The 24,683-nt window shown below is 47.5% G+C and overlaps 1 protein-coding gene across 2 annotated transcripts in view; it reads left to right on the top strand.

The window, feature by feature from the left end:
* CEMIP (cell migration inducing hyaluronidase 1) overlaps nucleotides 1–24,683 on the top strand; it is a 172,571-nt gene that overhangs the window by 133,745 nt on the left and 14,143 nt on the right. For both annotated transcript variants that reach the window (XM_017886830.1, XM_017886831.1), the window contains 10 exons: nucleotides 6,736–6,941; nucleotides 7,964–8,033; nucleotides 8,930–9,058; nucleotides 11,557–11,642; nucleotides 12,564–12,695; nucleotides 15,864–15,899; nucleotides 15,981–16,136; nucleotides 18,824–19,004; nucleotides 20,208–20,423; nucleotides 23,637–23,848. In XM_017886830.1, the coding sequence (XP_017742319.1) occupies nucleotides 6,736–6,941; nucleotides 7,964–8,033; nucleotides 8,930–9,058; nucleotides 11,557–11,642; nucleotides 12,564–12,695; nucleotides 15,864–15,899; nucleotides 15,981–16,136; nucleotides 18,824–19,004; nucleotides 20,208–20,423; nucleotides 23,637–23,848 (1,424 nt within the window). The remainder of the gene's footprint in view (nucleotides 1–6,735; nucleotides 6,942–7,963; nucleotides 8,034–8,929; nucleotides 9,059–11,556; nucleotides 11,643–12,563; nucleotides 12,696–15,863; nucleotides 15,900–15,980; nucleotides 16,137–18,823; nucleotides 19,005–20,207; nucleotides 20,424–23,636; nucleotides 23,849–24,683) is intronic.

The following is a 24,683-nucleotide window of genomic DNA, read 5'->3' as shown; positions in this document are numbered from 1 at the left end:
CCTGCTTCTTACTCCTGTCCTGACACAAATGTGGGCTTCTCAACTTTTGCTCTCTCTGAGCCTTGGTGATGGTTCTCAAGATGTCATTCAAAATGTCACCACCAAGCTCAGCAAACCCACTGCTGTCTCTCCTTCTTCATTCAACTCCTAACTCTTTCTTGATATAGCAGTTATTATGGGCTTCAGTAGAACATTGAGGTAAAAGAGCATAGAGTCACAGAGACCTGTGTTTTCATCTGCCAGTGTGGCCTTGTGGGACTGATGGAAATTTTCTGGGACTCAGTTCCTTCCTGTGTGAAGTGAGGATGATGATAGAACTAACTTCAATGGGTCTTTAGGAAGATTAAACCAGACAATGTATATGACATAGTCAGCAATGATATTAAATAGTATTACTTATCAAATAGTATCACTGTGTGCCTCTGTATCTAACTGTGTTCTGTGTAAACATCTTTGATTTTGTAAGATAGTAGCAAGTATCCAAACAAACAAAAAGAGACTGGCCTCTGTAGTTAAAAGACCTTGGCAAACACTGCATACATGTCTTCTTTCCCTGTTTTGGAAATTCATGATGAGTGCTAGCAGAGCAAAGGCTTGCAATAAAAACACACGCTTAGCTTTGGTTATCCTAGCGATGCCTAAACTCATTCGCATCTCACAAAGCTGGTGTTCTATAACACAGTTTGGAAAATGCTTCTCACTGTATTGATATTGCCAATGGTGTCTTTCTTGAAATGCAATGGTTAGCACCAAAGCTGCAGGATGCAGGCAGATGTGCGGTGCAGTCTGCCTTCAAAGGAAGGCTCTATGTATATGTAGGCTGGATAGCGGGGTGGGGGGAGGTGCAAAATGGGCCCCACTTCATCTTAACATGTGTTTCTCAACTCTGAGGCAGGACATAGGGGGAATCACCTTCCTGTTTTTCCTGGAGGAAATGAATCCATTCCAGTACTTTCGTGGAAGCACAAAATGGCTTCAGTATGGGTTCTGCTTGTTTCCTCCTCCCTTTCCTTTTTAAGGCAGAGAATGGAAGAAGAAACCATGCCCTTTCCTTTCCTTCTTTTCCTCCTTGTGCATTGCTCAAAATGTTCTATCATTGACATAAATGCTCCCAATAGCCACAAGATGCTTGAAACCAGGATGTCCCCAACAGGCTGCTACATGTGGCCTTGCAGGTTGTGCCCTGCACTGCTCCAGGGGTGCCATCTATATGGACTGCAGCCAGTCCCCAAGTGCCCCAGCCCCAGGGACACATCCTCCCTCTGGCATCCTATGAAAGATGGCTGAGCCCTCTGTGTATCTGGCAGGAAATCCAGTGCCCTCTCTCCTCAACTCACAGCTCTGGAATTTGTGGGAGAGGCTTCGGTTTTTCCTGGTTACCTCCCTCTTTCAGTTTCTTGAATTCACATTCTCACTCACTTCTTGATTCATGTAGCTGCTCTCAACTTGGAACTGCTCAACAGGCTCACCTTTCCTGCTACCTAGACAGAACTGATTTATCAAGACAGGAGGATTGCAATAAAGAGTTTAATTCATGCAGAGCTGGCTGTATGGGAGACTGGAGACTTATTATTACTCAAATTAGTCTCCCCCAAAATGGGGGGAACAGGGTTTTAGGGATAATTTGATGTTTAGGGGGTGGGAAAGGGGGAGTGCTGATTAGTCAGGTTGGATATGGAATCACAGGGAGTCCAAGCTGTCCTCTTGTGCTGAGTCAGTTCCCGGTGGGGGCCGCAAGGTCAGATAAACCAGTTTATCAATCTGGGAGGCACTAGCTGATCCATTTAGTGCGGAATCTCAAAAATATCTCAAGCACTAACCTTAGGGTTTACAATAGCGATGTTGTCCCCAGGAGAAGTTGGGGAGGCTTAGAATTTTGTGGCCTCTAGCTGCATGACTCCTAAACCATAATTTCTAATCTCGTGGCTAATTTGTTAGTCCTACAAAAGCAGTTTAGTCCCCCCGTAAGACTGGGGTTTGTTTTGGGAAGGGGCTGTTATCGTTTTTGTTTCAAAGTTAAACTATAAACTAAGTTCCTCCCAAAGTCAGTTTGGCCTACGCCCAGGAATGACCAGGGACAACTTGGAGTTAGAAGCAAGATGGAGTTGGTTAGGTCAGATCCCTTTCTCTGTCATAATTTTCTAACTCTTGTCATTGCTGCAAAGGCAGTTTCAATCTCTCCTTTCCATATGAACCCAAATATGAAACCCAGACTCTTGTCCTTGATTTCCCCAAAAGTTTCACTGGCCCAGGGCTTTTACTGGTGGATTGGGGTAAGAGATGCAGAGGGAGAGGGAGTACACTAGAGATCAGCACCGAAACCAACAGTAAGAGATGGAGTAACAGGTCCCTCTATAGACCAAACGCTTCCCTCTAGGTTACTGCCTCCCCACCCCCAACCAGGTTGTTGAGTTCTTGTCCCCTCCTCTTCATTCTCCCATCCTCCTCCCCATCTCTTCTGGGCTGCCTTAGAAACTCATTCCTTTCCTTGTTAGGCAGAGTAATTTGGTTGTCCAGGTTTTTTCTTCTACCCGGTTTTAATTTGCATATTCAAAAACTCATTAAGACACTCACAAACAAATGACCCACACTCTACTCTATGGCAATCTTCTTTTCAGCAGTTCAAAAAGAAATTAAAAAAAAAAATGGCAGAAGATTGGAAATTCCAGTCTTCTTTATAACATGGTTGTATTTGTTGTTGAGTTTCTCAATCACATAAATCATATCACACCCCCCTAGAAGGCAGAAACAAGTAAAGTTCACTTCTATCTGTATTTGTTTTAAACAGCAGTTTCTTTTACTTGCTGTATACAGGTTGATGGTGGAAATTATTACATATAGATATGTCCTGATTTGCACAGAATGGTCCATTTTAGACCTGTTGTCCCAGCTTAACTACTAATCACACCTCCTTCACTTCAAACGTGTCCTGGTTTAGACCATAAACCAAATAAAATGGTCACACCCTCCCCCGCCACTGAAGCAGTCCCTGCTGGCCCTTTCCAGCTCTGTGTCAGGCAGAGCACAGGAATTTTCTCCTTCACAATCCTCTGCCTGGACCACACCTAACAACAATTGAAGACTTAAAACAGTGTTCAGGAATTGCTTTCACAACTGCCAACCAACAGCAGGGAGGAATATATCCAGAACAAAGGGAAAATACAATTTATGCAAAAGAATGGGGGGAGAACTTACATATTACTTCTGGTTGGCATACATAGGGACTGAATGGCCACTTGTGAATCTATATGCATGTTTGTTTATGCAGCTACTGTTGATGTATCTGCTATCTATCTATCTCTATCTATCCATGTATCTATCTATCTATCCATCCATCCATCTATCTATGTCTATCATCCCAAGCTATGTCACAGTTTAAATATTTAACTCTGGGTAATGTTCTAAGGAAGAACAATCCCAGAATGTTAGAGCTGGAAGAAACTTTAGATGTCATCCTATCACACAGGGACACTTACACAAGTCACACACAGCAAGTTTGTGGCTGAGTAAAGACCTGAACTTGTGTCTTCTACCCCCACCCCAGGGCTGTCCTCGGCCTTATCATGCTTCCCTCTTGATTCTGTGTGCCGTCCTCACCCCACTCCTAATCAGAAGAAAGAAATGCAGCCCAAAGTGAGAGCGTCTTTTTCTTTCTGGCATTGTTGAGTACTGATTAACACACAGGTTATGGACTCAGACAGATGGGGAATCAAGTCCCAATTCAGTCCTTGCAAGAGAAGTGATGTGGGGCAACTTTCTAAGTCTGTGTCACTTATGGAATCGTAGTTGTGATGAGGTTTAAATAAGATAACATGTAAAAACATTTAGTATCCAATAAAAGTGTTCATTTTCTTCCTTTCAATGAGGGTTTTCTCTCAGGAGTTAGTTTCTTTCTCTGGCATTTTTTAGAATAAGAATGTACCTAACTCATTATTTACTCCTATTCAGAGAAAGACTACCCAAAGTATGATCCGCACAGCAGGGTAAATGGGTTCCTAAGATTTCGAAAGAGCTATAGGCAGGAGGAAGGAGGCAGGAGGCAAGAGGCTTGAGTTTGATCACAGGTGCAGAATGAGGTTGCTGAGCATCCTGGGACACTCCACGTCCCTTCTCTGGGCCTTGGGATCCTCCTCTGTAAAGTTGAAGGCATTACACTTGACCTCAGATGTTCTTGCCTTTTTCTCCCATGCTTGTCTGTCCAGGCTATTTATAACAAACTTTTTGAGCTTAATAGGAGAAAGGAAAGCAGTCCCATTGGCTGACCTTGATATTGATTGACTTATTAAACAGGTGAGTAGGATTCAAGATCACACCCTTGCCTATTACTAAAGATGAAGGGAAGGATGTTTATTCAGAAGAACAGAGAGCCTGCCTGGAACAGAGCGTTCTCCCTTATGGAGTGAGTGGACACAGAAAACCATGCTTTCAGCCTTGACCTTCTACATATGGCTTATGTGACCTTTGGCAAATCACTTACCTTCTCTGAGTCTCATTTTCCTCATCTCTAAAAAAAATAAAAATTGAATAGAGGATGGTGTGAGATTTCAGCAAGATTAAAAGGTATAAGAGGCCAGTCCAGTGCTGGGATATGGAGTGTGGTTTGAGGATGCTTTTAAAGGATGGCTGCCTGGGAGTTGGGGAGTAGGCGGCTATTATATGAAAGACCCTGGGCCGGGTGCAGTGGCTCAGGCCTGTAATCGTAGCACTTTGGGAGGCCAAGGCAGAAGGATTGCTTGAGCCCAGGAGTTTGAGACCACCCTGGGCAACATGGTGAAAGCCCATCTCCACCAAAAATACAAAAATTAGTCATTCGTGGTGGTGAACGCTTGTAGTCCCAGCTCCCCGGGGGACTGAGGTGGGAGAATGGTTCGAGCCCAGGGGGCAGAGGCTGTAGTGAGCCGAGATCACACCACTGCACTCCAGCCTGGGCAACAGAGCCAGACCTTGTCTCAAAAAAAAAAAAAAAAAAAAAAAGCCTGGAAGGAACTGTGGTGTCTACATCAGGGCCTCTCAATCAGGGATGATTCTGTCACCCTTCCTCCCTTCTACCCAATGGAATATTTGGCAATGGATGTCTGGAGACATTTTTGGTTGTCACAACTGAAGAGGTTTTCCTGGCATCTAGTAGGTAGAGGCCAGGGAGGCTGCTAAACATCCTGCAATGCATAGGACAGCCTCTCGAAATGTTCACAGTGCCAGGGGTGGAAGGTGGAGGGTTGTTGCTGGTTGGTATGTGGATTTTCCGGTGCTTGGCATGGTGGCAGGTACTGAATATGTATGTGTTGAATTGATGTCATCAGGAAGCAGGAACTCCCTTGGTGGATGACATCATTGGGCAGTCTGTACCCAGGGGTGGGGATGAAGGGTGTAAGATAAGGGAGGCATTTCTTGCCATTGCCCCACTGTGTAACAGGCCACCTTGCAAGGAAGTGAGCATCTCTCTGGAGTGTCTGAGCAGAAGTAGGGTACCTGTTTGCCAATTATGCTTGGGAACAGAGTCTGGGGATTGGACAGGGAGGCGGGGCCCAGGCTAGAGGCCCTCTGAAGACCTGAGTTCTGAGATTGATGAGTTTAGAGATTCAGACCCAGAAGGGGCTTCAGAGATCATGGAATTCAAGTCCTTCATTTTTGCAGTGGAAAAAAAGTGACTGAAGAGAAGATAGGAGTCTTGTCTGAGATCCCCATGCTGCTTGGATGTGCTGCTGAAACTACATCCCTGGTATCTCAATATCCATGCAAATATTCTTTCTGCTTTCCCCACTAACTGTGTATTCCAAAAAGGAAACCAAAGAGCTGGAGTTTGCAGCACTTTCTAGTTCTGAACCCAGGTGTTGCACTTGTGGCTTGATATGCATCTTGGGCTAACAAGCTGGCTTGGATCTCTGGATGAGGGTACAATAAGGAGAATCTATACTGGTCTTAATAAAAAGCACACTGCCCCAGCTCAGGTGCTGCTCCTAGATGAAGTTCCCTCGTCCACCCTTCCTCAGTGGGATCTCCTCTGTGGAGTCCCTCCATGGTAAGTCCTTGTACGCAGGGCACTCAGCTGTGTGCTCCATCGGAGTGGGTGTGCATGGCCCAGCCCATGGCCTCCTCTTGGATTCACCTTCTCACATATGATATCTTGCCCCCTTTCCTACCCTATAGAGCCTCACCACCCCCAACTCCTCCAGCTGGAAAGGACTTTTAAAAGTCACCATCCCTGGTACAGCGCAGTGGCTCTTGCCTATACTCCCGGCACTTTGGGAACCCAAGGCAGGTGGACCACGAATCAGATTGAGACCAGCTTGGCCAACATGGTGAAACCAGGTCTCTACTAAAAACACACAAAAAATTAGCTGGGTGTGGTGGCGCACGCCTATATTCCCAGCTACTCAGGAGGCTGAGACAGGAGAATCGCTTGAACCCTGGAGGCGGAGCTTGCAGTGAGCCAAGATTGCACCACTGCACTCCAGTCTGGGCAACAGAGCGAGACTGCATCTCAAAAAAAAAAAAAAAAAAAAAAAAAAGTCACCATCCCACCCCATGTCCCACTTTCCCCAGGCCTCTCACTTGTGTCCTACTCATCTCCAAACCCCCAATGCTCCTCCCAGGGCCCAGTGTATGGCTGAGACTATTTAGTGTTTGTTGAATGAATGAATGAGCACATGAGACTATTTAGTGTTTACTGAATGAATGAATGGGCGCATGAATAACTGGATGCTTGGTGAAACATCCCTGTCTTGACCCCTGCAGACCAAGGACGTTGTGGGCTATAACTCTTTGGGCCACTGCTTCTTCACGGAAGATGGGCCAGAGGAACGCAACACTTTTGACCACTGTCTTGGCCTCCTTGTCAAGTCCGGAACCCTCCTCCCCTCAGACCGTGACAGCAAGATGTGCAAGATGATCACAGAGGACTCCTATCCAGGGTACATCCCCAAGCCCAGGCAAGACTGCAAGTAAGTGCCTGGATCCTTCTCTGTGTGCTGGGGGGAAGGGGTGTGCATGTGTGAGCATGTGTTCACTCAGCTCAGCCCAGCACCAGACTTCTGCACTTCGGGGCTCTGAGCAGCTTGGGCCTCACAGCCCTTAACCACCTACTGCTCCAGCTTCCTGCAGAGCAGGTGGGAGGGTGTCTTCTCTCTTCTCCCTTCTCAGTTTGCCTCACGTGCATTTTTCTTGCCCAAAGAGGACCCTTGTTCTCATCTGTGGGGCTTCTCTTTATCCACACAGTGCTCTTTGATGAGAGGAAGTGGCTGTCACCTCAGCTGCCATGGAGGCCCCAACCACATGGACCCTTTTCTAGATATTAGAGAGAGAGACAGAGAGACGGGATGATATCTCTCTGCAGCCAGCCTTCCAAGTGCAGTGCCCCCCCCCTTAGAAAGGACTACTTTCCTGGGTTCTTCTGACCTACAAGTATTTTAGAGCCAATCTCAGACATCACTTGCACACTGCTTCTATTTTCAAGACCCATGCTCTTTTTAATTTCTGAACATTTTAAGTGCTTAAACGAGCACCACACTTGAATTAGAAAACTGGATTTCAGAACAACAAGTCAATTATTTCTCAGATCTCTGATAAGAGACTCTCAGGCCTCCCAGCATTTTGGGAGGCTGAGGTGGGCGGATCACGAAGTCAGGAGATTGAGACCATCCTGGCTGACATAGTGAAACCCCGTCTCTACTAAAAATACAAAAAAAAAAAAAATTAGCCGGGCGTGGTGGTGGGTGCCTGTGGTCCCAGCTACTCGGGACGCTGAAGCAGAATTGCGTGAACCCGGGAGATGGAGGTTGCAGTGAGCTGAGATTGCGCCACTGCACTCCAGCCTGGGTGACAGAGCGAGACTCTGTCTCAAAAAAAAAAATTAAAAAAAGAGCCTCTCAGGCCAATATCAGAGTGCCCGACCTGCACCTGCCGTGTGGCAGGATGACCCCTGGTGGCCTTTATCTGACCTCAGGTATCTCTGCCCTCCCTGCAGTGCTGTGTCCACCTTCTGGATGGCCAATCCCAACAACAACCTCATAAACTGTGCTGCTGCAGGATCTGAGGTGAGCAGAAGTATCCCTTCTTTGGCAGAAAGTGAGGGTAGGGACTGGAGTCCGGGAGACAGCCCCTGAGGCTTACCTTGAAGTATCTGTGCTCTGAGCCCTAAGCCCAGATATCCATGCAGACAGGCTTAGCTGCAGTGAAGAGGAAAACAACAGACTGGGGGTGGTGGGGCAGGGGGTGTCCTTTGGACTTGGTTTTAAAGGACAGTCCTGTCACTTCATAATACACTGGTGACCATAGTTAGTGAACACTGAATGCTTTATGTATAATAAATCATATTAGAATCCCATGATTTTAGCTTAGAATGGTACCTGATGTATCAGTGTTATAAGTTCACATAATTTGATTTTTGTAAGAACCCAGTGACGCAGGTACTATTATTATCCCCATCTGATGGGGGAGGAAGCTAAGGCTAGGAGAGCTGACATGCCCAGGGGCACACACACAGCTGGGAGGTGGCGGCCACAGCATTCCATCCACACAGTCCTGCTCTCACCCACCCATTCATGCTTCTGGCCTTCCTTGGGACCCTGACCTTGACCTGGAACTTAGCTTCCTTATCTGTAGAATGAAGGGGAAAGCAGACAATGAAATCCCCCTGTGTGTCAGGAAGAGGAGTTTAAGCCCGCAGTGATTGAAATGCAACAGTTCTGAGCCATGTCTGATAGAGTAGGAACCCATGATGGGCTTCAACTCTCATGGTAGGCTCTACTTGTCACTGTTTTCCCTCCAGACTGGACCACACAGAGGTGTGTTGGGGGTGGGCATCGAGGGCTGGTGTGGGTGATGGCACTAGATACTAGACCCACCTCCAGTGTGGGCTGCATGGCCACCTTGCCCAGGAACTCTCTGAGGCTGAACGCTGTGGCTTTTCCCTTGTGTCCTTCCCCAACAGGAAACTGGATTTTGGTTTATTTTTCACCATGTACCAACGGGCCCCTCCGTGGGAATGTACTCCCCAGGTTATTCAGAGCACATTCCACTGGGAAAATTCTATAACAACAGAGCACATTCCAACTACCGGGTAAGTCTTTCCAGACTGCGCCTCTCTGGCCAGCCTCTTGGTCCCCTTCCTAGGCCTGCAGATGATTAGAGCCGGGACAACCAGTTGGCAACAGCTGGGAACAACTGCATGCTTAACGCTGGTCTCAAAGAAAATGGAGCAGCCTTGTGAGGCCTCCCAGGCCATTGGCCACATTCTTCACACAAATTTCCTGTGGTGGTTCCTGCACGGGCATGGACTTAGCATATGGCCAGAGCCAAAAGGAACAAGTTGTACCTTCACTCATGCTGACGAGGGGAGAGCTTCTCTTGGTGGCCCCTGAGCTGGGCACCTGAATTTGGTTTGCAGTTCACTTGGTGGGTCTGGGTGTAGTCTCAACCATGAAAAGTTAGGCCTGATCCGTAAGCTGAAGGAAATCAAGACGTGGCTCTGAAGGAAGGTGGAGGCAGCATTGGCATCCTCTTTGCTGTTCGCTCTTGTCTTGTTTCTTGGGAAATGAATGGGTTGCTGCATCTGTACAGAGCTAAGCGGGCAGGTGGGACACAAAGTCCTCAGTCATCTTCATTTGCTCATCAATATGTCCTAAGCACCTGCTTTTGTGTCCAGCACCAAGCTAGGCACTGGGGGGCAGAGGGCATACCAAGATGACTGGGATCTCAAGTCTGTCAAGGACCTCCCAGTAAGGACAGCAGTCAAGACCAGAGTCGTGGGGCATAGGAATGGAGCTTGGAGCATGGCTGAGACCAGAGACGCTGTTTGTGGGGGCAGAGGTGGTCTCAAGGATGCCAGGGCAGTGCACAGGCAGACTCCCAAATGCCTAGGCTGGTGTTCTGGCCCAATCCCTAATGATACCAATGAAGAAAAATTGATGTTCCTCAAGGGAAACAGATACATTCAGAGTCAAAAAGTAAAAAGATTTGTAAAAGCCCAACCAGAGAGAAGACCAAAATGAAGAGATACAGTCTCAGAATAGATCTGTGCTTACACCTAGGAGATGGGACGGGGCAAGGGGCAAGCAATTGCAGGGTGGGGCAAGGGGTGAGCAGTTGCAGAGTGGAACAGCAGAAAGAGAAGAAGAGTCCCCAGGGAGTGTCATATCCCAGGAACTAGGAAAGAGGGTAGTGTCATCGGGCAGTGAGCAGAGGTGTGGAGGACAACAGTCTCACCTTGACAGAGGAGAATTAGTGCAGGGTATCAGAGAGGGCATTTGAGAGGCTGACATGGCCCTCAGAGAGCTGTCTCCATACAAAGGCAGGTGCAGGGGGCATGCTGCTGTTGGTGGAGGGGGAACAGTGGAGAGAATGTGTTGGCTGCTTGTCAAGAAACCCCCCACTCCCACCCCTTGGGAAGGCTTCATGAGCAGAGAGGTGGGCCACATAGAACCTAGCAGGTGTGGAGAGGCTGGAAAGGGGAGGAGTGCATGCAGGTGAATGGTTTCTAACAAGCAGGCATGCAAGGGCTTATGGGTGGGGCGGGGGTGGGTCTTGAGGAAGGTGGCAAGTCTCATTCTCTGAGGCAGGGAAAGAAGGAGTGAAGAGGAGCCTCCAGCTGGATGATTCAATTGTCTAAGCTAAGGAGGAGGTCCCGCCCTTGGTGTTCATGCCCAGTAAGCCTTGACTCCACATCCACAGTGAGAGGGACCTGTTCCAGGAGGCTTCACCTGGGGTCTCTTATTGGGTCCTCATAACCATCCTGTGACATAGGTGTTACTAGCACATTTTGCAGATGATATCACTGAGGATAAGGAGGTGAAGGGACTTGCCCAGTCAGTTAGTGGGAGTAGAGCTGCAAGTCAACCCCACATCATCTGACTCACATCACTGCTGCTGAATTATAAGCCAGAGGGAGAATGACATGGCCATAGTGCCCTCCAGTTATCTAAAGAAGAGAAATCTGAGTTTGAGCATTCACAAGAGGCCAAGAGAATCCAGAAAGGAATGAAGACTGAATGGTGGCCTCCCTGGGCAGCATCACTTAGCTGCCTTGATTTCTCCCTACCCCATGGCTAACAAAGTGGACATATTTGGAGTCAAACAAGAAAGCCAGATTCTCTCTTCAAGACAGACAGGAGCTAAAATGAGACTGTGGGAAGGTCACTGTCCCCTGTCCAAGGTAAAGATGGGACTTAGGTTCAGCATTTGCTTTAAATCACAGCAGATAAATTTCCTACGAGTGTACACCTGTTGTTCTTGACTTGGGGCCTGGGCTGTCCAAAGCAGTATGGGTTCTGCACATGGACTTTGCCATTTGGCCTTGGACAAGATACATAATCTCTCTAGACCTCACTTTCCACATATGCTCCTCAAAGAGGTCAAATATTCCAGATTTGGTCTTAGCAATGCAGAATAAGGCAGCATCTTCACCTACCTTACTGTAGATCCTCTACTTCTGTTGATGCAGCCTGAGAACAGAGCCAGTTTTCCCGGAGCATTCAGAAGTACGCAGTGAGGCTGAGTGTGAGAAGATGCCTTTAGCCCACAGTAGAAGTTAATGTGTCCCTGAATATCTCTTCCCTGCAGGCTGGCATGATCATAGACAACGGAGTCAAAACCACTGAGGCCTCTGCCAAGGACAAGCGGCCCTTCCTCTCGATCATCTCTGCCAGGTAATCAGCCATTGGGAAGACACAGTCCATGGTGACCTTGCACTCCAGTTCCTGCCTCCCTCTCCTTCAATCACTCATTCATTCCCTGAGCATCTGTTGAGCCCTTGCTTTGTGCTGGGCATTGAGTTATTTGCTGGGGGTACAATGGTGAAAATCTGAGCAGAGTAAAGTCTGAATTAGGATTCCAGCTCCAGTAGCCAAAGGAAGATAGAAATTCCCAGAGGTTTCTAGATCCCTCAGCAAAGTGAATAGCTGGTAAGTCAGCAGAAATGAGCAGGGCCACAGTAGGTTGGGCCAGGATGAAAAGATAAAGAGAATAGAATGGAAGAATTTTACCATCAATTTAATGGGAAAGAACATGCAGGTCATGCCTATAAATAAACCTACTGTTCAGCTGAAAGCCAGGGGCAACTTTTAAAAGGTGCTTTAAAAACCTCAAGGTAATTAGCAAAACCAGTCTCCTTTAAAGAGAAAAGTTGCTTGGTCTCCATCAAAAGTGGGTAATATGGTAACATGATAGTGCACTACGTTTTGTAGCTAAGAAGTGCTCAGAAAAGGCACTAGTTCAAGGTGACCTGCCAGTTAGTGGGAGAGCTGGGTATCTCCAGACTCTTCTCCTGGGCCACGAGGACTGTGTCGCATGCCCTTGTGGGAATGGCTGTCTGAACTTTCCTCTGTGCTTTGACCCACTTGGGGGCAGGTTCTTCAGTATGTGAGGAGCCTGCATGAGCTGATGGAGGAGTGACCTCTTGCTTCTGTGATGAACTCAGAAAGTTCATTCCAGAGCCCAGGAAATGCAAATGGATTTCTGTTTAGTCAGTGCCTTCCTGGGCACTGTGAGTAGAGAGAGGCTTACAGAGCCCAGAAGCAGAGGCGTGCCCCCAAAACCACCACCTGTGCCCTCCCCATGGTGTGCTGCAGATACAGCCCTCACCAGGATGCTGACCCGCTGAAGCCTCGGGAGCCAGCCATCATCAGGCACTTCACTGCCTACAAGAACCAGGACCACGGGGCCTGGCTGCGCGGTGGGGATGTGTGGCTGGACAGCTGCCGGTGAGTCAGAGCGGCGTGTGGCTTTGGCACAAAGGGGGCATGGCGCATCTTCCCCCAGCACCCCACAGAGGGAGGAGAGCAAAGCAGAGAGGGGAAGCCAGACACACTGACGTTTGGCCTTCTGGTCCCCCAGCCAGGCAGGGGCATAGAATGGTAGCAGGCAGTGGCCAAAAAGCAGCAGCAACAAAGAAAAAATCAGAAAAAGCAAAACCTAAAAGCAGCATATTGGCTTCAGCCCACAGCGCCAGGTGCTGCGGGTTATGATTTGCTTCCAAATAATCATTGGTCTTGGCTCTCTCAAGGTCACACGGCCCATCAGCTAAGGGAGGGAAGAAGAAAGAAGCCAGAATATTCTGGGCACTTACTGTGTGGAAGCCTTGGTTGCATTTCTTTCTTACCATGTTTCTCAAACATATAAATTACAATCTCCATTTTAGAGATGATAAACTGAGTTTCAGTTAGTGAATTTCCCAAGGTCATGCAGTTAGCTAGTGTTTGAACTGGAACTTGGAGCTACAGTTCACTGGACTCCAAGACCCAAATGAAAAAGGCAGGGAACGCTGAGCTGTCATATGAAGTCCCTATATAAGTGACTGGCACATGCCAAGGACCAGAAGGCACAGTCAGCAGAACTGGGATTTGTTTCCAGGGAGTATTGTGAAATGTATCCTTGTCTGCCTCTTGTGTTAAAAACGGGAAATCAGAAACCCTATTAGGAAATAAACATATTTCTCTATTTTTTATGACCAAGTAAAGGAGAAATAAAGGTGAAAGGGAGCAAGAGAAATTGAAAAGTATGTGAGCAGAAAAACAGAGACACAGCATTGACAGAGAGAGAAGAGAGAGAGGGAGGGAGAGAAAGGCTGCTCAGATATGCAGAGATCTGGGGAGAAACTGACTTAACAATGGAACCCCAGGAAGATGCATGAGAGACAGAGAAGGGGAGGTGCAAAGGCTTTCGGGTCTCCCAGCCAGGCAGGGGCATAGAATGGCAGCAGGCAGTGGCCAAAAATAAACAATAAATTTTTTTTTTAAAAAAAGTCAAAAAAACAAAACCTAAAAACAGACGCAGAGAGACTGAGGGAGCCTTCCTTTTTTTTTTTTTTTTCTTTGAGATGGAGTCTCACTCTGTCACCCAGGCTGGAGTGCAATGGTGCAATCTCAGCTCACTGCAACCTCTGCTTCCTGGGTTCAAGCAATTCTCTTGCTTCAGCCTCCTGAGTTGCTGGGATTACAGGCATGCGACACCACGCCCAGCTAATTTTTGTATTTTTAGTAGAGATGGGGTTTCACCACATTGGTCAGGCTGGTCTCAAACTCCTGACCTTGTGATTCGCCCACCTCGGCCTCCCAAAGTGCTGGGATTACAGGTGTGAGTCACTTTGCCAGGCCGAGGGGACTTCATTTTGCACAGGACAAAAGAAGTCATTGGTTTTAAGAAGAAGGGAGGGGAAAGAAGAGAGCTGATTCTGGGTTTCTGAAGGGCATTTAGGGGAAGGGGACAGGGTTGTTCTGATTGGCTCTAGAAGGCAAAAGTGATAGGCAAGGAGCAGGTTTCAGCTCTGGAGAAGGAAAACCGTTCCTACCATATGAGACACCAGTCTATGCGATAAGCTGCCAGGCTCCTTATCCCTAGAGCAGACCCTAGAGCATCCTTGGGAGGGGCACTATGCAGAAGGTGGGTGGAAGCCTTGGGTTGAAGAGAAACTAGATGGTGTCAATGCCAAAATTCTTCGTAATATCCAAAGTTCGGTAAATCTCTTGGTTCTGGTTGTGGGCATTTCAGAGTTTAGGTCCTTAAAGAGACGGTGAATGCCAGATTTAGGGCAGTAAGAAAAATTGCGAAGACCCCTCCTGCCAAAGTGGGTGTGTCTTTTAATCCCCCACCAGACTCATTCCAAGGTAGCCTAGGATCTGGCTGGCACCAAGGCTGTGGTCCTATGCGTGGACAAGGTTGGTGCAATAGGGGCTAACAGAAGATAGGGATCCCTACAAGGATTGGAAGAATGAGGGGACCAGGAGCCGAGCACTGGGGGACAGAAGCAATGACGAAAAGCCATGGAGGGGTCTGGGAGACAAGACTCAGGAAGTTTTGGAAAATAAATGGAGTAGACAGTGCCCTAATGATGGGACTGGAATGATTCATTTGAACTAAATGTGCTTCAGAAAAAGAAAAAGGTCCGTGTGTCTGAAAGAGGGTGAGCAGAGTATGAAAAAGTACATTGGGAATTAGAGAGCATGCGGGCCACTGGGACCAGCCTGGTGCAGCTGATGTGGATTCACCAGGCCCTTGAGCTTGGATCTATGAAGGATATAAAGCCATGGAAATTTTAGGGAGCAGAAAGGTTGGTGAGAATGGCACTTTGAGATGAGTCTGGTAGGGTGGACAGGACAGGTGGAAGGAGCAGAGGCATGGAGACCAGTTAAATCTACCCCTGGGACACAGGAAGTGAAGGCGGCCACTGTATTTGGCCCTAGAGTCTGTGGTAGCACGGACCCAAGGCTCAGCTCTGGATTCTGTGTAGTCCCTTGGCCCTCGCAATCAGACACCCCCCAGGAGCATGCTCATCTGACCCCTAAAAAGGGCAGAGGTGAAAAGGAGCTAACGAGATGGTTCCAGCACAATTGCAAAATGACTTCCTGCCCTTCTCAGGGCCCGCATCTGCCTGACTTCCCGGAAACTTGAAAAGTAGCTATTGTTGCCTCTCTCTATGGCTGAAACAGCAGTGAAGATGGTAAAAGAAAAAAAATAGAAGTGCATTCACATACTCCACCTTTCCCTGGTGCTGGTCCTGACAGCGGAAGGCCCTTCAAGTTCTCCTGATCCAACCTCAAACTAAGCCCTGGAATCACAGAGGATAGGGCTGGAGAGGGAGGCTCATGGACCCCAGTCTGCATGCTGTCAATGCCGTTGAACATGGAGAGCCACAGAGGTCACCGTTTTCTCTCTAGAGTCAGAGTTGGAGTGGGAGGGGACCCAGAACATCCCCTTCCTGTGTAGAACAGGAGAGCCACAACTCCCAGAGCACATGTCTGCTTACATAGAGACTCCTTCCTCTGCACGGTATTCAGTTTGACTCCAAGGGCAGGGAAGTGTCCTTCTCTCCACGACTCCACTGAATGTGAAGCTAGGACATGCTCTGACTATCTATCTGCTCTTGTCCACAGGTTTGCTGACAATGGCATCGGCCTAACTCTGGCCAGGTAAGGGCAACTGTCATTGTATTTGGACCTCTGTGGGATCTTGTCTCTGAACATCTCACCTTAAACATCTTCTCTCTACAGTGGTGGAACTTTCCCATATGACGACGGCTCCAAGCAAGAGATAAAGAACAGCTTGTTTGTTGGCGAGAGCGGCAACGTGGGGACAGAAATGATGGACAATAGGATCTGGGGCCCCGGTGGCTTGGACCATAGTGGAAGGACCCTCCCTATAGGCCAGTAGGTTTGCAACCATGTAGCTCCTTGTTCTGAGTGGCTTAACCTAAGTGGCTGTGTTGGAAGGGAAAAACTTAATGGGTAGTTTCTACCTGTTGACTCTGAATTCTTCTGTCCTCTACCAGCCAGAGGAATCATTGAGCTGACTGAGACTAACAATTAAGGGATGAAATCTGGAATGGGGAGAGAGAAGTCAAAAAATAGTGTGGAATATGAGTCAACAGGGTAATGTGGCCATCAAAATGCGTAATGTGTTCCTGGACTACGTTAATGGGAATTTAATGTCTGGGATCAGGGATCATGAGTCCTTTTCTCTGACAGCACACTCACTTGGAGTGTTGCATCCACTCCTGAGGATGGGAGAGCGATAGAGTCTGGCCAAAGCACACTTAAAGGAGAATAACCAGGAGGGTGACAAAAGCTGAAGCCATGTCACATGCAGGTTGGGGTCTTCAAACAGGAGACAGGATCATCACTTTGGGGACAACATGGGGGATATTGTTGCATCTTCTCAGAGCTGCTGTGCACATAGGGGATGAGACTCATTCTACAATGGTCCTTAGGGTTAGTCTAGTGCAAGAAGGATGGATCTTTTTACATCAAAAATGCTCAACAACAGAATAGCAGGACTGTCCTGAGGAGTCCTGGGCTCTGCAGCTGGGGGAGTTCAAATGAAGGTCAGACAATAAGCAGGTGGGTGGAGAGTGAGTGAGTGACTTGGAAGGCTGATGAGCAAATAGGGATAATGAACTCAGTCAATTCCTTGGAAAGCCACAGGCTGGGTCGGTGGTGAGGAAATCTCCCTTCTTCTGCTGGTGTTTCTGCTCAGGTGTGAATTTAAGCCAGAGAGCAAGGTTCAGAGCCTGTGAGCAGCATGGTGGTCCCTGTGCTCCTGATGATAAGATCAGCCCTTCTTGTCTTTCTGAGCTTTCTACTCTCTCTAGGAAGATATAATTTTTACTACTAGAGCCAGGACACAAAATACACATTGACCTAAAACTTCCAACCCAAGTGGACATGGAAAAGACTTTGCAAAGGCAAAATCATGATCTCCTTCAGCACGAGGTGGGAGAAGCCCTTCCTTCTATCTAACCTGAGTGACGGAGCAGTCCCTTTCAGCATTTGTATGAGTGACCCTGAATCTGCATGTTCAGGGTTTCTTTGCCAAGAGTTAGCAGCCTCCCAGGGCCAGAATGTTCTGATGACTTCCAAAGGTGATCCTGTTTATGGAAACCTATCAGACTGAGGCATGTTCCTCAAATTGCATCTGCAAGTAGGAACCGAAGACCTTGCAGTCCTCATCATGGTTGATCCATCTTGTATAGAGCTGGGTCAGGCTGAAGTGTAAAACCTAAGTATAGAGCTAGTAAAAATGGGCTGTCTCTAAAATATGTGAAATGAAAAAATGCATGGAGCTACCCCATGAGAATCAGGATTCTAGGTCATGATGTTAATCAATTATAAACATAAAAATATAGAAATGCAAGGAGTCTTCGGTTCCTGCTGAAGGCATGTTACCATGACTGCTGTGGCTAGGGTCTTCCTCAAGGAACCATATTGGAAAGGAAGGGAGCCCAGGGTTGAAGATCAGGGACAACTGGAGTATGGTCTCTCCCTGTGGGCAGATATTTTTTCTGCTTCTTTTTCCATCTTTCTAAATTTTCTTCTTTATATTTGCTGTGGAAGAGAATGGGCTTGACCCAGATATAGAGACACCAGCATAAGCGTACATGTTGGGTTTGGAGAAGGAGCAAGCCTAGACTGGGGCCAGGCCCAAGAAGGGCCACCAGGAAGCCCAGCCAACCTCACAGACCCTTGTTTCCTGTGCTCAGCTCAGGAGTCTGAGGCAACGGGAGAAGTGTGTCTGAGCAACCTACTCCATGCTAGACCAAGGCAAAATCTTCAAGTCACCAGTTCTTGTCCAGTCTCTCCTACCTCCACGTCCAAGCCTGTTGCCGCTTCCTACCTCCTTCTGGGTCTCAGGGCCTTCTTGGGGTTCTCTGTCAGTCCATAGTCACGCTTTTCAGTGGGACCTCCCTTTCTTCTAGGGGTGCTGAAAATGTTGCCTTACAATTGCTTTTATCACATGTTTATCACCTTCCATTCTGTGTTCTTTTCCCCTCTGTTTCCCAAACCCAGCACACTGCCAATGTGAAAGGCTTACTCACAGAGGAGAAACTCATGTGGGTCTTAATCTGATTAAATTGTTATAGCAACTAAAACTAAGGCGATAATGACTAACAGCTCTACCTTCCCAAGAAACATATTATTGGCAGACTCCAGCGGTATTTACAGTATTTACCCAATGACTCTTTATATAATGGAAACATTGGGGGAAATGTTGAAATACAGGACCATTCTCCAAACTCCAAATCAGCAACTAGATGGATATTCATTCACTCATCCATCCATTCATCCATCCATCCATTCATCCGACAGTCATTCATTGACAATTAGTGTGTCTATACATGCTTTAAATTAATTAATGAATTAATAATTAATTAATGAATCAGTAATGATCTGGGGCAGGGGGAGTTGCTAGAGGTGGGGATCAGGAATGGTTTTACCCAGGAAGTCTCTGCTACCATCCACCTCAGAAGGGGCAAACAACATGGCGTTTAGACTGACATCTTACTTCCTTAACTCCATAGGAATGGACATTTAGACTGACATCTTCCTTAACTCCATAGGAATTTTCCGATTAGAGGAATTCAGTTCTATGATGGCCCCATCAACATCCAAAACTGCACTTTCCGAAAGTTTGTGGCCCTGGAGGGCCGGCACACCAGCGCCCTGGCCTTCCGCCTGAATAATGCCTGGCAGAGCTGCCCCCATAACAACGTGACCGGCATTGCCTTTGAGGACGTTCCGGTGAGTGAGGCCCCACGGCAGACTCCCGGCAAACCCAGACTTTGGATGGTGATTCACAAGTCTCCTGGGGCCCAGAGTTTGAGCTATTGCCACCACCGCAGGGGTTGAAAAGCCTCCTCCAACTAGGCTGGGCCATGTCCCAGTTTGCTCTTCATCCAAACTGGAAAAGTACAAGCGTAGGTTGCCCCACAGGTCAGGTCTGGGTAAATGCCCACTTGCTCTCTCCCTGCTCAAAACTCAGGCCAGCCTCCAGAGGACCCCGACGTGTGGATCAAGGTTCCTAGGCTGTTCCTCCAAGGGTCTTGACTTTGACAAACTGAGTCTTACGACCAGGCCACCTGAGTTGGCACAAAGAATCTAACAAGCCCCACAGTTTCCAAGGGAAGTCTTAACTGATGATGTTCTGTTTAATCTCTCCCCGAGAGCAGACTATAAACAGAGCCTTCCTTGCCCTAGACAGAGAAGGCAGAAGAGGAGCTGAGGATTAGGAGATCAGGAGCAAGGGCTGCCCCGTGAGACCAGCCGGGGCCAGGCCTCCTATGCATTTCCTTCAGGTTATGGATTCCCAGACTTTTCCCTCCTTCTCCTCCCTGCTCCTGCCTTTTGCCTGTTTGCCCAGTTTCTGGCAGGCTGAGGGAAATGATGTGAAACTGAAATGACTTAACGTCTTTACTCAGGCGACTGAGGGCCTGTAAAAGGTCAGTCATGGAAATCTGAGAGGACCCATGCTGCAAAACTGTCTTCCTGAAACATGCCACACACACATTTTCTCTTGCACATGGATGCCCCCGTGTATGCGTATGTGTATGTGTAAACGTGTGTGTGCCCTTTCTCATACACACATCACCACCACCTCCCTCTCACACACATTCACACTCACAGTCCTCAGTCCCCTTCCTCCATCTCTGCAGTTGGTGAAGCCTGTGTGTCAGAGCAGTCTCCAAGCTCACCCACAGCAGCCAACCCTCCAGTGAGCAGAGGCCAAAAGTGTGTGCTAGGTCTGGGAGTTGAGGCACGGTGAACCTTTGATTGTGACTCCGGTTGCATCGGAGTCACCTTGCGGTTTCTCTCAGTGCCCGAAAGCATCTTTGTTTTGGCTGGCTTGTAATGTCAATGGAAATCGGAAACCTCGCCCTGGCCTGATGACGGCTGCAGTTTCCCTTCACCTTCTAGCCCTGCCTAACTTTCCTGGGCTCTGTTTAGATTACTTCCAGAGTGTTCTTCGGAGAGCCTGGGCCCTGGTTCAACCAGCTGGACATGGATGGGGATAAGACATCTGTGTTCCATGACGTCGATGGTTCCGTGTCCGAGTACCCTGGCTCCTACCTCACGAAGGATGACAACTGGCTGGTCCGGCACCCAGACTGCATCAATGTTCCCGACTGGAGAGGGGCCATTTGCAGTGGGCGCTATGCACAGGTGGGGACACCTTTCTGGGGGCCGGTCACTCACTTATTCACTCATGCAACAAGCATTCAGTGAGTGTCTACTGTATGCCTAGCTCTGTTTCAGGGCACAAAGAGATATAGAATTTTTTTTTCTTTTTCTTTCTTTCTTTTAATTTTTTTCCCCTCACCCAGTAGGATTTTTACAAAGTTAAAATCAAAACACTTGGTAAACAAAATGCTTAGAAAAAAAGAACCCCCTGGGTCAAATGCTTCGATTCAAGTCAGGTTCCAACACTTACCATTGGACCTTGGGCAAATTACTTGGACTCTTGGAGCCTCAGTTTCCTCACCTGTCAAATAGTTGAACTTTCCTAACGAGATTTTGGGGGTGGCTTCAGAAAATACATGTAAAATGTTTCACCAGCCCTATCCAATAGAAATATAATGCAAGCCATACATGTAATCTTAAATTTTCTGGTAGCCATGTTAAAAAGTAAAAAGAAACATAATTTAATTTTAATAATACTTTAATTATATTCAAAATACTATCATTCAACATGAATCAGTGTAGAAAATCATTAAACAGTTCTTGTTTTTTATCTAAGTCTTCAAAATCTACTGTTGCCCACTCAATTTTCAACCAAGGGAAGTGTAGTCCTACTGAAACAATAACGTTGTGTTTAATGTGAATTTTTAATGTTATTTTAAATTTATTTTTGCATTTTTATTGCTATATCATAGTATATTCTCTTGGAGCATGCATGATATTTTGATATATGTATATAATATGTAATGATCAAATCAGGGTAATGGGATAGGAAAAAATATTTACATTGCTTTTGTTTTGAAATTTAAATGAATTAAAGTTTAAAATTCAGATCCTGAGTCACAGTGGCCACATGTCCAGTGCTCAGTGGCCACATGAGGGACAGGGCAGGTCTAGATGGTGCCTAGAATGGGGCAGAACTGAAAATATTAATTAGCTATTATTATATTATTGTTACTTCTAGTATTTTGATGAATGACTAATGAATAAATGACTAAGGGGAGAGAGGCCTGAGAAAATGAATTGGCAGGTTCACAGTGAGCCAGATCATCTCAGAGAGTGAAGGAAACATGTATGAATGAAGACGCTGTCTTCACAACTATCCTACAAGGCAGGCATTATTATCACCACTGTGGGTGTCAGGAATTGGGGTGTTAGAAAAGAGCTAAATAGTGGTTTGGGTGTGGAGGGGTGATAGGAGAAGGAGATAGTGTTGGGCTGAAGGAAAAGGGCCATAAGGGGCAAAGGGAGCACAGGGTGCAGCTGGTGGGGGTCAGCTGCCAGAGGAGGTGGCAGGGCTAGCATTTAGCAGGAAGAAGGACCAGAGGAAGAATGGGGCAGAGGGCAGGAAGCTGAAGGTGTTTCTTTCTGCAGTAGAAGGTGATGTCATGTGCTGAGAATTTGGGGACTGGGCTTGAGGAAAGTAACCTCCAGAGAGTGATAAAAGATTTGGAAAAGCTGTTGTAGAGAGTGGAAAATGTTGACAAGAAGCTTGTGGAAGGAGCACCTGGCAGTGTTGAAAACCTAGCGGAGACTGGAGGCGGTGCATTTGCAGAGGCATCTCTCTCCCAGGCTGTGGGATTTTCTCAGCTCTGCTCAAGAGCCCTGGGAGAGGCAGAGCTGTGCAATGAGTCGGGGGAGGCTTCTGCTGCAGGTGTGGGCAGAGGAAGGGCCAAGATGCTAATGGGAGTGAGTGGTTGATGTGATGGTCTGAGAAAGATAAGGAGGGTAGTGGAGTCAGAAGGGAGCTGATGGAGGACAGTCATGCCCTGAGTAATTGAAGGAAGACCAAACCCTCAAGCCTGGCATCCACGCTGTCAGCATTACACAGCCTCAGCTCAAGGTCTAGGTGTCCCATACGGAGCCTTGATTTTCCTTCCCACACTTTCTTTCTGATACGTTGCTTATCTTCTGTGAAGAAAAGCTCATTGTTAGAGCTTGCCAGATTATCATAACTGGCAACTGGTTAACTGTTATCCATAGTATTTTCCCTTCACTTTACATCTTACAAAATGCTTTAATGTATCCTTTACCTTCTGATACTCAGGGCAACTCCCTAAGATGGGCAGGGTTGGTTTCTCTTTCCATCTTATACGCGATAAAACTAGAGGGGAAGATAACCACTTCCTTCCAAAAGCACAACATCATTGCACATTGGTGTGATCACACATTGGTGTGATCTCTTGGCCACAGTTACGGGGATATTGTTTTATGAATTTGGGATGTGCCATAAAACAGGACACAGTGGTTTTGTTTTTTGTTTTTTGTTTTGTTTTGTTTTTTGAGACAGAGTTTCACTCTTGTTGCCCAGGCTGGAGTGCAATGGCGTGATCCTGGCTCACCACAACCTCCGCCTCCCAGGTTCAAGAGACTCTCCTGCCTCAGCCTCCCTAGTAGCTGGGATTACAGGCATGTGCCACCACGCCCGGCTAATTTTGTATTTTTAGTAGAGACAGGGTTTCTCCATGTCTGTCAGGGTGGTCTCGAACTCCTAACCTCAGGTGATCCGCCCACCTCGGCCTCCCAACGTGCTGCGATTACAGGCATGAGCCACCGCGCCTGGCCGACACAGTGTTTTAAACCAATGCTGGGCTAAAGCATCCAGGCTCCCAGGTCCCTGGATCTCAATGGCTGACAGTCTTGCTTTCAGTTTTTCCTCTGAAATGGGGCACCATTTATTCATGCAGTGTGTTGTGGCACCACAAGGACTGGCCTCAGGGGCCAGACACTGAGAAGGAGTAGGAGGGAGAAATAGGCCAACACACCCAGGCACTCTCTCAAATGCAGGCAGAGTAACTGCCAGTTATAGGCGAGTTGCATTTTATGGTAGAATTATAAAAGTTATCTCTCTCTCTCACTCCCTTCCTCCTCCGTCCACATCTCTGCCCTTTGTCCAAAATTTGCCATCTGACTATTATGCAGGCTCTTCTCAAATTTCCACTGGAAGCTCAACAGAGCACTTTTATGAAGATGCACAGAAAGCATTAGCTGGATTACACAGTAAGGCCTGGGCTGTGTCCACCAGCAGAAAGAGATGTCCCCTTATTTGGCCTTTCTTTCATTCAAGCCTTCTAAAAAGGGTTCTGTAAAGAGAAAGTGCCTTTGAAAGTGCAGTCTGTAGTCAGATGTTAACCAGACGCTCTTGGAATAACCCTTTGTAATAGCCTCATTGTGTGTTTCCTTTTTGGGTTTTAAAAGATGTACATTCAAGCCTACAAGACCAGTAACCTGCGAATGAAGATCATCAAGAATGACTTTCCCAGCCACCCTCTCTACCTGGAGGGGGCGCTCACCAGGAGCACCCATTACCAGCAGTACCAGCCGGTTGTCACCCTGCAGAAGGGCTACACCATCCACTGGGACCAGACGGCCCCCGCCGAACTCGCCATCTGGCTCATCAACTTCAACAAGTGAGTGGGTGCCCGGCCAGGACCAGTGAGATCTGTGGGCAGCTGCTCCGACTGAGCTCAAAGCTGATAATGATGACTTGTTGCAAAGTCCTGGCCTTGCCTCTTACGGAACCACAAGCTAGCCCATGTGATTGATCCCTGCAGGAGTACCTAGAGGGTTTGACATCACCCAGGAGTTAAGCATTAAAGGACACAGGCCAAGTCCCCGCTCCGGCATGGGTGACCTTGGGTAGGGCATGTAACCTCTTGAGCCTGAGCTCCTTGATCTTTGAGTTGAGGATAGTATTACCTTGCAGGAGTGCAATGAGGATCTAGGGAGATGAGGTATGGTGGGCACCCAGGACCTGGCATTAGCGAGTGCTCGATAGATGGCAAAAATATCTGGGTATTGTTGTTACCATCCTACAGAGAGGGAAATGAGGTTCTGCGAGATAAAGTGATGAGGATGAGGGCATCTAGATAGGGCTTCCTATATTTAGATTCAAGTATTTTCTATGCACATTATTTACTTGTCACAGTATTTCTGTGAGACGGACATTGATCAGATGTGGGAAATGAGACCGAAGAGATGAAATGGACCCTACAATCAAGCTGGACCCAGAAGGGGCTGAGCCTGGGTCCTTTGGATCCTGTGCTCTTTAACTACAAAAAGAATGTCTTTTTCCCAAAGTTCCATACGGAGCACCCCCAGGGTTGGCCCTGGAGACACACCAGTGAAGCATTCAGACTCTCTGCTCACAGGCGGCCATTGTCTCTCCCTTGCTCCTTGAACACTGCAACTCAGTCGCCATGGCAGCAAATGTTCTTTCAAAATTTCCCATACAGAAGTGGAGGT

This window comes from Rhinopithecus bieti, unplaced genomic scaffold, assembly GCF_001698545.2.
Source record: "Rhinopithecus bieti isolate Rb0 unplaced genomic scaffold, ASM169854v2 scaffold_15087, whole genome shotgun sequence".
Taxonomy (NCBI): Eukaryota; Metazoa; Chordata; class Mammalia; order Primates; family Cercopithecidae; genus Rhinopithecus; species Rhinopithecus bieti.
This window is presented reverse-complemented; position numbering and strand designations above follow the sequence as displayed.